The 13600-nt window shown below is 40.3% G+C and overlaps 1 protein-coding gene across 3 annotated transcripts in view; it reads right to left on the bottom strand.

Moving 5' to 3' along the window:
* Window positions 1-988: 988 nt before the first annotated feature.
* Window positions 989-13600, bottom strand: part of Usp32 (ubiquitin specific peptidase 32) — a 173631-nt gene continuing 161019 nt past the window's right edge. For all 3 annotated transcript variants that reach the window (XM_031354297.1, XM_031354296.1, XM_031354295.1), the window contains exons 30-34: window positions 12010-12201; window positions 10164-10437; window positions 4427-4851; window positions 3791-3883; window positions 989-3054 (exon numbers count right to left, since the gene is read on the bottom strand). In XM_031354297.1, coding sequence (XP_031210157.1) covers window positions 2881-3054; window positions 3791-3883; window positions 4427-4851; window positions 10164-10437; window positions 12010-12201 — 1158 coding nt within the window. In that variant the 3' untranslated portion in view covers window positions 989-2880. The remainder of the gene's footprint in view (window positions 3055-3790; window positions 3884-4426; window positions 4852-10163; window positions 10438-12009; window positions 12202-13600) is intronic.

Consider the following 13600-nt stretch of genomic DNA (forward strand, 5'->3'; position numbering starts at 1 on the left):
AACCCAACCCCAAAACAAAAGCAAAACAACAGAAACTCCAAACCTCCCTGCAAAACAAACCAAATCTCACAGAGACGGCCTTTTCACTGAGTATTTACATGAAATTTATGTAGTTTACTTCCTGTAAACTTGAGTATTTGATACTTAAATTTTAAAGGTAAATAAAATTTACCTTTTATTTGGGCACTCAGACATGCATATCTTATATATATACACACAAGTACACATAATTAAACATAAAATAAGTCTTATGGTTCTGGAATGTTGACTCAGTGGTTAAAACACTTGCTGCTCTTTCAGAGGGACTGGGGCTTGATTTCCAGCATCTCTCAGCGGCTCATTAACCTCTACTCCAGGGAAACCAAAAGCTCTTTCTGGCTCCCTTGGACAACCATACACATCTCAGACAGACACATAAACAAGACAAAACAAAACAAAACAAAACAAAGTTATTATTTGGGAGGGTTTTAAGACAGAGTTTCTCTGTGTAGACATGGCTGTCCTGGAACTTACTTTGTGTAGACCAAGCTGGCCTTGAACTCACACAGATCGCCTGCCTCTGCTTCCCCAGGGCTGGGACTAAAAGCATGAGCCACCATGACCAGTAATAAAAGAAATCTTAAGAAAAAACAACCAGGGACATTTTTAGTTTCTTAGTGCTCTAACCCCTGTCCCCACAATTAGGACCATTTCAAGGTATTATACAAATGGAAAATTTCTTCATCTTATATCTTGATTAGTATGAAAACTATCTCTCATGAATTTTCAGTTTATACCAGCTCTAGACCCTGTGAATGTGAGCCATATTTAAATTCACCTGGCGACCGCAGGTTCCTCATACTGCAACAGTTTCTATCCCCTCTAAAGTGAAACATCCTCTGTGTAAACGGGATTGATATTATGCATACAGAAGAATTAAAACAGGATCACAGAGAGAAAGGCTGAAGAGACAGACTTTTTGTGTTTACTTGTACAAGGAAAAACCACATTGGACATCTGCAGTATTTAATTTGTTTGGGTAATAGTTACAGATAAACAGGTACACGCCATATACAATGACCAATACTTTTTATACAATTCATATTTCAGTACATCAACACTATCTTATTTACACTCTATGTACATTAATGTCTTCCTAAAGTCAGTGCATTGTCAACAAGTTTTATACAGAAATTTACAAGGTGAATGTAGTTAATAGTTAATTTAATAAATTTTCTGCTAGTTCTTGAATTAAAAAATTAATTACAACCAATTTAACAAACACAGATCAAACAACATTAGTAGATTGTGCTACCTGCTCAACTAAAACATCTGTAAGGAAATTATTGAAAATCTTCTACTTTTTCATGGGACTTGTCCAGGCAGGACTAGATGATTTCATACAGTGAAAACCTTGAATCTACGACATATGCATCACTCCTTTAGGCCACTCCTTCCTTTTAAGTATACTCACTCTTCTGGAAAGGGGGTCAACCTAGGCAGCTGTTTAAGACAACTGCTCCAAGTGTGCTGAGAACTAGGCAGCTCCTGGTCTCAGCTCTCACAACATGAACACTAACTGCACTGGTATTTACTCTCGTGAGGAAGTGGGTAAGAGGATCTGACAACAAGCGAGAATCAACTCCCAGGGTCTTGATGAATTTTTTTAATGGACCAAAAATAAGGTGAAATTTTCCTTTAACTATATATTAAAACAAAAACACAACACAGGGAAAAATGCTGCCAGAAATAAATAACATTTATACTTTTGTTCCAGTTTTGAATAGTTAGAAAAAAAATTTTTGATGACTAGTGCAAAAACAAAGAAAGTTGGTAAAGAACAGATAGGCAAGCAACTAGAGTTTGCTTTCTAAATCCAGCTGTTTCTTCAACAATTCTTAGAACTATTAATGTTGGATGTATTTTTGATTTTAAATTTTATAGCCCTTAGAGCCATTAAAGTACAAGCACAATTGTTTGCATGTGTTCTCTCTTTTAAAGTGCAAAATGAGAAACAAAGGGAAAAAAATCCCACCACTGCCAGGAAGCACGGCTGGCTTTGTAGCCACCTACTTTCCTAGAAGCTCTTTGTGCAACATCTGCTCGGGCCTCTGGTGCAAACCCTGTGCGGCTGCCACACCCAGCAGTGCGCCTCTGCAGCAGGGCCATCTGAGCTGCCTTTGCTTTCTCCTGGGTCTCAGAACTGAGTCTGGGTAGAAGGCACGTAGTCTTCAGAGACTTTGGTTCAGACCGACTATCATATGCCTCTTCCACCAATCAGTTTCAAACACAAACCCCACAAGAACAAAAAGCAAAAAAAGGACAGAAAGATCGGGGTAATAGTTCAAAAATCCTGAAAACTCCTTGTGTCCATATCTAAGAACTGTCTGCACTCCTGCATGGTCTTGCTTTCTCCATTTGTCAACACAACGGAATGAAACGTCAGGAAAAAGGAGGTAGCATATCATGTCGTCCCCAGACAACATTACTGTATTATGGTTTTTATTGTTGTTTTTTAAACTTTGATTCCAAGGAAATCCTTAGTATCCTGTTATGATTATTGGTAAACTCTATACTCACTACAAGTTTGTTCATTATTTGGACAAGCACAATTATATTCTTAATTGGTCCCAGGTGATTGGTGCCAAACCCTCTTGTTTACAGGCTAATGGTGGGGTCTGCCTGAAAGTTCTCTACCAGACAGCTTGTGAGAGACTTCAAAACAAAATTATTACTATTCTTAAAGTTGACTGCTATTTCAATTAGGACTTTTATTTTGTGCTTCAGGTCACAGGATAAAATAACTACACTTAGCCTGCTTTTCAGGGATGATTCTGCCAAATGCCAGCTACAAGGAGTCACCTCCCTTCCAGCAGCCCAGCTAGCAGCCCAAGTGTAGCTTTACTGTAGCACACAGTACTTCTTGTAGTCAGACTCAAAGTCTTCGTCCATGCTGCTCGTGTCCGCCATCTTCTTGCCATCTGTCTTTGGCAGAAACTGTGCACAGTCTATCCCCTGCTGCTCATAGAAAAGAATGTAGGCAGAGTCGGTGTCTATCTCATCAGGGTGAAGCTCCTAAAAGGACAAGAAATGCCTTTAACAACAAGCCTGTGTGGGCTCCCAGTGCCGTCAAGGAAGGCCAACTCTAAGTTAAGTCTAGACTGACTGACTGCTTGAATCAACTGTCTCACACCTGCCCTCAAAACACAATCATTACTTTCAACCTTTTTTTTTTTTTTTGGAAAATATTCTAATCATAGGAAAAGGAATGCTATAAACCTCATCAAATTATTATTTTTTTGGTGAGTGAGAGAAAGAGGTTTTTTTTTTTTGCTACAGTCTCATGTAGCCCAGAGTGGCCTTAGACTCATTTAGGTAGAGGAACATGACCTTGATTGAACTCCTGATCCTCCTGCCTCCACTTCCATCAAAGGGGTAACCACCATATCCAACAAACCCCATCAAATTCTAATGGTTAAAAAAAAAAGTCAGTGTTGCAGAGTTCAAGTCTTTAGTGTAAGTGCTTTCCTAGCCTGTTGCCCTGGGTTTTATGGTTAGCATAAGGAGACACACACCTAGATGACAGGATATAACCAACTCAAACCCAGAAGATTCAATTTCTCATTATACAGCACCTTCATCCCTAGTTTTGCCATCACCCCTGCCTCCTTAACACTGAACAGCATCTATGTAGAGACCTCCTTCAGACAGACACTATTTCCTGCTCAGTGGAAGGGCTATTATTTCAATTATGTTCCCCAATTGTTGACATTCTGTTTCTAACTTTCATTTAAAGATTGAGAATATTTACCTTACAGCTACTGTCATTGTAACAGTACCACTTGCAGTTTGGGTTTTTGGCATAAGTGACGTAATGGCCCCCACCCAGAATTCCTGAATGGCACTAAAAAAAGAAGAGAGTGGTGGTGTTAGTATTCATCCAGGGCACAGTGCTAAAATCTAAGCAAGATGACCACCTAGGTAGTAAGGAAAAAATGTTTATAATCACCTAATTTTTCAAAAAACAAATCCTATTTCACAATTATTTTTCCTAAAAGACAGTATCTTTTTTAAAAGATTTTTTTTGAAAATATTTATTTATTTATTTATTTATTTATTTATTTAATATATATGAGTACAATGCAGCTGTCTTAAGACATATCAGAAGAAGGTGTCAGATCTCATTACAAGTGGTTATGAGCCACCATATTGTTGCTGGGAATTGAACTCAGGACCCTGGAAGAGCAGCCAGTGCTCTTAACTGCTGAGCCATCTCCCCAGTCCCCGTTTTTTGTTTTTTCAAGACAGAGTTTCTCAGTATATCCTTGGTTGTTCTTGAATTTAGAGAGCTGCCTGCCTCTGCCTCTCAAGTGCTGGGATTAAAAGCATGTGTCACCATGCCCAGCTTGAGAAATATTTGTTGAAATCTATGTAACAAATCACTTACCGAAATTGCATATAGATTGTAAATAGGTTTACTGTGTGTCTCCTCTCTTTGGTCATCAGTGCTGTCCTCTTCACTATGGTTTCCAAGCTGACCACTGCTATAGCCATTGCCACATGCCTCATGCTCATAAAGAAATCCATTAGCCAGAGTGATCTCGTGATCCAGAGGAGTGGCCAGCTCAGGCTGGCTGCCCCCCAACACATGTCCTCGGTTCAAGGTGTCGGCTAGTTCACAGATCTGCCCAGCCCCATTCTCTTTGCTGGCATCCAAATTCTCCTTACTATTGGACAATTTATTTTTGCTGCCAATTTGAGGCAGCCGGAGCCTCCCTTTGTTCCTCCCCAAGGTCCGTGGGCTGCTGTTAGGGCTGCTATTTTTGCTGGAAGGACAGCTGGCTCCACTTTTTCTTGATGAAGAAGGTGAACCTGTGAAAGAGAGAGAGTTGTTAAGTTTGATGCCAAACACTAACTCTGAAGCTTCCTTAGTGTACATAGGAAGACAGGAATGTTGGCTGCCCTCTCTTACTCCCTACTACAGAGCTTGTGAATATTAATTGGTTATTGCCTATATTTCTATATTTAATGTTCCTAATCAGATTAAAACAGATTATAGAACTGACTATTACAGTCAAGCATTTACTACATTTTGTCAACAATTTAATGTTACCCATATTACTGAGATAATTTATAATTCTCAGAAACAATAATTTACTCAATGTGCACTTCGCACTTCGAGAATTTGATTTTTTAATAATAAAAGGAGGAGGACTATGCACTCCACTCCAAAGTTACCTTCAAAAGCATATCTCATTTTTTGCCTGTTTTAAGGCATTCATTGCTTTTTGCTTGTTTTAAAAGGCATATTTTGTTTTTGCTTGCTTAAAAATACATATATATCTTTTTTGCAGTCTGATGCTAAAGGTCAGTCTGCTGCGGATCGCCATTGGCATCCACACATTTTCAATTTTTATGCCATGAAATGGCGCGTCACTCCACTTACTAACACATGATCTTAGCCCCACTCTAATCTGGGGAAGAGGCTTCGTTTGTGTTGGAACACAATGGCTGCCTGAAACATTGATTTGTCAAGTGGATACAGATCCAAAATCTTTTTAATAAACATGTTTTTATACTAAAAATATTGGCTAAACATTTTATTAGCCAATAAAGTTTACTTGGCTAAAATAGCCTCCACCTTTTTTCTAAGAGTTAACAGCGGCTTACCTCTATACCTAGAGGCCAAGCCTTGGGCCTAAACATTGCTAATTTGCAACTAAAGTGCCTGAACATCCTCAAGATAATGTTACTTTTAAAATTTTGAGTTTTTGTCTCAAGCAAGCTCAGTCTCGGAGGGCAAAGACACTTTAGCTCAATCTCGGAGCTTCTAGCCTGGAAGTTATTTATTGACAACTGAATTGAAGGCCTATTCTCGAGGTGAAGCTGTTGAAAAGGCTCCTAGCTTGGGAGCTGCTATTTTACAACTCAATTAGGTGTATATACCCAGCTGCTCATCAGCACACCAGCACTGCTTCATGAGAACTTCAGAGAAGGCGTTTTATCAGAGACTGTGGCAGCTCATGGACTTTGCAGGCGATTAAAGGCATGTCTGGACACTGTGTGCATGGGAAGAGGGTGCATTCTGAAAAGCCACGTTCAGTGAGCTAGGTCTCTGTCAGTCTCCACTTAAGACAGTCATGTGCCAAGTGGCTGTGTGTTTTTTTTTTAAAAAAAAAACACACGAAATTAGCCCAGTTTGTAGAATTCAAACTAGCTGCACATGATTTCCTATGACTGGTAAAGAGATTTGCCAGTAGATATTATACTACAGGTGATAATCATCAAAGCACCATGAAAATTCCCGTGCAGGACTGTGATGTATGAGTATGCCTTTATCCTGCTATATTCTAAATAAAAAGGGAGGAAATGTGACCTTCCTACAGCTGAGGGCTGATTCTTCAGACCCCGCCTTTCCACAGATAGCCACGCCTCTCTGCCCACCTCCTGCTAACTGCCACGCCTCTCTCCAAGTTCCAGTTATGCTGGAAGTCCCGCCTCCAGAAACTGAAGATGAAGGTGCTGATTGGGCCAAGTTGCTGACAAACTTGGGGGAGGGCTTTTGCTTTACTTATCTACCTGTTTGCTTGTAACAAAGTGAATTCAATGAAAGATGGTGGACTGAAAACACACCATGTGTTGGTCTAATTTTTACAAACTCCACATTTTTGGTACCCCAAATTATTCGGGCCTTGACTCCCATTCCAGAAAACCCATTCATATGTGTGGCCGCTGGTGGTTACACAAATGCCACAAGTTAAGTGTGATGCCAAACGCTAACTCTGAAGCTTCCTTAGTGTACACAGGAAGACAGGAGTGTTGGCTGCCCTCTCTTACTCCTACTACAGAACTCCTCTCTTGGTTGTAAACGTGACTACATCTGAAATTTACTAAAACTGAAGTGAACATCTATAAGAACTTTTTTTAAATTACCTATATTAATTTTTTTAATCCCCACAGACAGGGTTTCTCTGTATAGCCCTGGTTGTCCTGGAAGTTACTCTGTAGACCAGGCTAGTCTAAAACTTGAGAGATCTGCCTACCTCTGCCTCCAGAGTGCAGGGACTAAAGGCATGCACTGCTTTTAAAACTGATTTAATTTAGATCTTTTGAGGTTGGAAGATAACCTTTAATCCATATTTTCAGTTTTTCCTTTTCTTTTTTGGGGGGTGGGTGGGTTTCGAGACAGGGTTTCTCTGTATAGTCCTGGCTGTCCTGGAACTCACTCTGTAGACCAGGCTAGCCTCGAACTTGTTCTTTCTTTTTTGAGATAGCCTGTATTTATTTTAGCCTGTATATATAAAATTTAAGACTCTGTATAGTCCCGGCCATTCTGGAACATGCTCTGTAAACCAGGATAGCCTAGAACTCTGAGATCCACCTGCCTCTCCCTTCAGAGTGGCAGAATTAAAGTTGTGTAACATCTTTTGAGGTGGCAAAATGCACTTTTAATCTGGGCTACACCTTCTGCTGGCAATGTATATAAAGGACATGGAAGAAGAAAGCTTTCGTTCTTTGCCTGTTTGCTCTTGCTCATGATGGCATGTCTACTCCTTCACTGGCATTAGTGCCTACTCCTTTGGAATTCTGGTGTTTCCAAAGAAACACCAGAAGACCAGCTGAGACATCTTGTCTCTCAGTCTGAACAACTGATTCCTGGACCCTCCATCAGTAGACATCCATTGGTGTGGTAGGTGGACCACAGCCTAATAAGCTGTTCTAATCCCTCTAGAGAACCTTAATAAGAACAGCTAATCAGCCGGGAGGTGGTGGCGCACACCTTTAATCCCAGCACTTGGGAGGCAGAGGCAGATGGATTTCTGAGTTCGAGGCCGGCCTGGTCTACAAAGTGAGTACCAGGACAGCCAGGGCTACATGGAGAAACCCTGTCTCAAAAAAAGAAAAAAAAAAAAAAAAAGGCTAATCAAATAGGCAGCAGCAAAAGAGTAAAATACATTATAGGAATTATAAACTCACAGAAAGGTGATTTATGTCACATTCAGCTCAAAACAATGAATTTTATAAATACATTCTTATATTGGATGTGGTGGCATATATCTGTGATACTCAGGAAACTAAAGCAGATGGACTCTGGGTTCCAGGACAGCCTGGGCTACACAGTGAGTTCCAGGCCAACTTGTACCACCATAGCAAAATCCTATTTCAAAAAGCAAAAACCAAAACAAAGAAAAACAAATTACCAAGGACCCTTAGAATCTATATACAATTTACTTGTAACTACTTCTCATGTTAGAGATGAAAACTGAGGTCAAGACCTGGTGGCACATGCCTGTGACTCCAGCTACTCAAGAGGTGCAAGAAAGAGGATTTAAATTAAAGGTCAGTCTAGACAATGTTAAGCTGGGTTCTGTTCAGGATACTTAGTGAAATACTATCTCAAAATAAAAATAAAAAATGGCTGGAGAGGTATTCAAGTGGTAAAGCCCTGTCTAGCATGTATGAAATCCTGGGTTCAATACCTAGCAAAATTAAAGAAGAGGAAAAAAAACAAAAACAAAAACAAAAAAAAAACCACCAGACCATATAAAAACTCCGAGGAACTAAAACTACACAATACTCAGCCACCTTTTCCTTAGATTAAGATTAAAAAAAGATTAAAAGGAGCAGGGCAGTGGTGGAGCACTCCTTTAATCCCAGCACTCAGGAGGCAGAAGCAGGTGCATCTCTGTGAGTCCGAGGCCAGCCTGGTCTACAGAGTGAGTACCAGGACAGCCAGGGCTACACAGAGAAACCCTGTCTCAAAAAACCCAAAAGAAAAAAAAATGAAAAGGGTAGTTTAACTATGTGAAATTGTCCCTTATTCCACTGTGTATTTTTGGTAGAATGACAATAAAGTTTCCCATAGTGGGTTGGAGCTGTAGTTAGTGAGAGATGGTAAAAAGAATCATACATGCTTAGTCTTCATCTGTGGGTCCCACAAGATCCAGATAACTACAAATCAGACTAAATAAAAAAATAAAAAAACAGGCAATTGTGCCAGGCAGTGGTGGTGTACATCCATAATCCCAGCTCTCAGGAGGCAGAGGCAGATGGATCTCTGATTTCAAGGTTAGCCTGGCCAACCTGAGTTGAGTTATGGGACACAAAGAAACCCTGTCTTGAAAACTAAAACCAAACAAGCTAACAACAGGAACATCCCCCCAAAACAAAACTGCATCTGTACTAAAACATAGGTTTCTTTTGTATGATTTTATAATTATTATAAGTTATTAACACAGCAATTTACTTATTTATATACATAAAAAATCACATATGTAAGGTAACTAACTATACATCTAAGTATATATATGTGTGTGTATATATTTATATTTATTATTATGTGCACACATACTGTAGTGCTTATTTGTGGTCAAAGGACAACTTAAAGAACTTGTTCTTTCCTACCATGTGGCTCTGGGGACTGAGCTTAAGTATCTTTATCCACTGAGCCATTTTGCTGGCTCTTATCTACATTTTTTTTAAAAAGATTTATTTTATTTATTCTATGTGTATGAGTACACTGTAGCTGTATGGATGGCTGTGAGCCATCATGTGTGTGGCTGCTGGGAATTGAACTCAGGACCTCTGCCAGTCCCACTCTCTCCGGCGTAATTCACTGTAGCTGTCTTCAGATGCACCAGAAGAGGGCGTCAGATCTCATTATGGGTGGTTGTGAGCCACCATGTGGTTGCTGGTATTTGAACTCATGACCTTTAGAAGAACAATCAAGTGCTCTTACCCGCTGAGCCATCTCACCAGCCCCTCTTATCTACATTTTTGAAGATAGAATATATGTAGTCTAGCTGGCTTGAAATGTAAAATTTCCAGGGGCTGAGCCAGTGCTCAGCAGTTAAGAGCACTGGCTGCTCTTCCAGAGGTCCTGAGTTCAATTCCCAGCAACCACAAGGTGGCTTACAACCATCTGTAATAAGACCTGATGACCTCTTCTGGTGTGTCTGAAGACAGTGATAGTGTACTCATATACATAAAATAAATAAATCTTTAAAACTTAAACTATGAGACTGGTTTGTGAGTTAGAGCATCACTACTGGTATTTCACATCCTCGCTGTAACTTGGTATTTTCTCCATTTTATGAATGACATATGAGAATATAGATTAAGGAGGCTGTTATCTTGTGCTCAAAGTAATAATGTTGAAATACAGATGAAAGTCTTCCCCTTACCTTTTGGGCTACTGGTGATGTTTGCACTGAGTGAAGATGGGCTCTTGCTCAGGTGCACATCCTCCTCCCCTGCTGAGCTCTTCACATCTCCTGCTGGGATCCTTAGCTCAGAGAAGTCATCCCCCAGAGGTGTGAGAGGTTTATGCTGGCAAAGAGTTGGGTCTCTTGGTACTAAAAAAGCACTTGGGTCAAAACTTTCACGAGGAAATTTAACAATTTTCTGTGATTTTATCCACCGTCCATTTACAAACTGAAATCGTTTAAGGTGAATAATCTGAAGAAGAAAAGGTAGGAACATTCAAGGGTTCTGAAGAACATGTAACAATTTGTGCTTTGTTAACAATTTCAAATATATGTTTTAAATAAATGCTATCATTCCTTGAATTATGTCATTGTTATACGCATATATGCAATTGGCAAAGTCATCAAGCCTGACATTCAAAAATCTAAGCATTTAGCTGCATATTAACCATACCTTATATTTAAAAAATTCCCGCTTTCTCATCTACTAGGTTCCTAGGTCTGCCCATGCCTGTGCCTTCCTTGCTTTCAGTTTTCATTTTAGGAGCTAGCCAAATGAATGTCATCAATTTCTTATATATTCATTCTTGGGAGGCTATTATGTTCACAAAATACTAGGAGTACTGGGGCTGGAGAAAAGGCTCAGAGATTGAGGAAGAACCAGGTTTGGTTCCCAGTGCCCATGTGGTAACTTAACAACCCTCTATATACCCATTTTCAGAGTACTGAACGCCCTCTTCTTGCCTTTGGGGGCACTGTACGCGTATGATGTAGTTGGTGCATGGACATGCAGGCAAAAACATCCATACATATAAAAATAAATAAATAGAAAACTTCCTAATACTGGAACAGGCTGTGGTAGTGCACACCTTTAATCCCAGTACTACGGACGTAGAAGCACTGGATCTCTTAGTTTGAGGCCAGCCAGGACTACACAGTAAGATTCTGTCTGTAGAGGAATTTTAATAGAGCAACATGGCTACTCTGGCAAAGGATCAAATCAAAAGACCTTGTACGTCTGTGTACTCAAGCTGTAATGACACACCTTTAATCTACCTGCTTGGAATACATACACATCCTTAATTCAAAATAATGAAAGTAAAGTTAGTTTGGAGAAGGAAGCACCCATATTTGAAAGTGATGTTTAATTGAGAGGCAGAAAATATGATGAATCAAAAAAGATTTAACAGAATAGGATATGCTCAACTGTCAAAAAGAAAAGGGAAGCTACTTAAGAGAGTAGTGCAGAGATGGGGAGCAGAAGGCAGTTTTACCAGGACCAGTGTATAGAGACAGGTTGAAGAGAGATATGAGCTAGAGAATGAGAATGAGCCAGAACGTTCAGCTGAGGTGAACCAGCTAGGCAGAGCTCAGAAAGAACTAGGAAGGGTGAGCTTATTGAGCAGTTACCTCAGAGGCTGAAAACATTCTCAGCCCAAATAAGACTGAACAGAGGCTAGAAGCCTCTAGAACTAGGCCTAGGCTAGCAGACAAGGAAGCCTTGGAGAAGACAATTACTTCAGGATATTTTTATAAGCCCCTAACCTCACTTTCTTTCTTTTTGGAATCAGGGCCTTACTTTGTCTAGGTTAGCTTGGAACTCACTATGTAGCCTGCCTAGGCTTGCCTTAAGTTTTTGGTGATCCTTCTGTCTCAGCCTCTCAAATTCTGGGATTAAGGGCATGTGCCACCATACCCAGGTAGAAAAAGTTTCTAAATACAGCTATAGGAAATATCTTATCCTCAAAAATAGCCCTGAAATCCTGCTAATGACTCCTCTAACTCACACTAGATTCTTCGCATAGACATAGGGCTATTAACATACCAGGACTGGAGGAAGCCTCCAGAGGTCCAGCTTCTTGGTTGCCAAACAGTGAGTTTTACACTTGGAGCAGTAGTACATCTCATTTTCCCCTAGCTCCTCCTCACTGGTGAAGGCACGGAGACAGCTGTCCAGGTTGATGGGCTCAGCTTGTGCTCGCCGACTCTGCTCCACACTTTCATGCTCTTCTACAACCTATTAGAGGAGGAAACAGGATACACCAGAGTTGTGCTGAGGGCATTTACAATGAACACTTAGATATACAACATCTTCTTAGTCACAACTCATACATGGTCTACATGTGGTGGTAAAGTACAATCCAAACTAGTCTTTGAGCAATGCAAGACACACACACACACTCTTTCTCCCTCCCTCTTTCTCTCTCTCTCTCTCTCTCTCTCTCTCAACAATAACTTGATTAAATGACTATTTATACAACTAGATTTTTTTTCTTTTTCTTTTCTTTTTTGGTTTTTCTCGAGACAGGGTTTCTCTGTGTAGCCCTGGCTATCCTGGAACTCACTCTGTAGACCAGGTTGGCCTCGAACTCAGAAATCCGCCTGTCTCTGCCTCCCAAGTGCTAGGATTAAAAGTGTGCACCACCACTGCCCGGCACTAGATTTTTTTCTTTTGAGACAGGGTCTCATGTAGTTCAGGCTGGTCCAGAATTCACTATGTAACTGAAGATAACTTTGAAGTTCTGATCCTCATGTCTGATTGGATAGCAATTTCCCCAGAACTGAAATATTTTCCTTGTGGAACTAAAGAGATGGTTCAGCTATTAAGAAAGAGCACTGGCTACTCTTTTTGAGGAACTGGGTTTAATTTCCAGTACCCACATGATATATAACAACTAGCTGTAATTCTAGGTCCAAGAGATCTGATGCCCTCTTTTGGCCACTGCAAGCATAGCACATGTACATACACATTCTGGCAAAAGACCCTCACACATATTCCCTCCAAGACGTGGGCAGATGGCTCATGAGATTCAGGTTGTTAAACAAACTTCACATAAAGCTGAAACGTGCCAGATCTTCAAAGTGCCCCCACCCCAGCTGTATAAAATCCACAAAAAATTGCCTGACCAGCCATAATGCTAAGAGATTTTTTTCTTTTTTGACCTGCCCAGCTGCTTGTAGGTTGAGCAGCAAGTTCCATAAGTCAGAAGAGGGCAGATCCTGTAGAGCCACCAGGTGGGTACTGGGAATTGAACCAGGGTCCTCTGGAAGAAAGTAGCGCTCTTAACAACTTTCTAGCCCTGATAAAGCTGTATAATTCAGTACCTGTTTCTCTCACCCATACCTCTGTTAGTAATCCCATTAAAAAACTCAGTAGTTTGCCAAGTTGGACTTTGGTGTAATTGTTACTTTTGTCTGTAGTGGGTTCCTTTTCTGGGGTGAGTAGGTGAGCATCCATGCTGGGGAAACAGGTGTGTGCCACCATACAAGATTTTAATGCTGTGGTGGGAAGCGAATTCAGAGCTCTATGAACTCTAGAGAAACATTCTATCAAATGAGCTACCTCTCCAGTCTCTGACTATAGTTTCTCTTAAAAATTGTTCTGAATCCTTAAAATGAGAAAACAAGCCAAACCA

The sequence above is a fragment of the Mastomys coucha genome, unplaced genomic scaffold, assembly GCF_008632895.1.
Source record: "Mastomys coucha isolate ucsf_1 unplaced genomic scaffold, UCSF_Mcou_1 pScaffold5, whole genome shotgun sequence".
Classification (NCBI taxonomy): domain Eukaryota; kingdom Metazoa; phylum Chordata; class Mammalia; order Rodentia; family Muridae; genus Mastomys; species Mastomys coucha.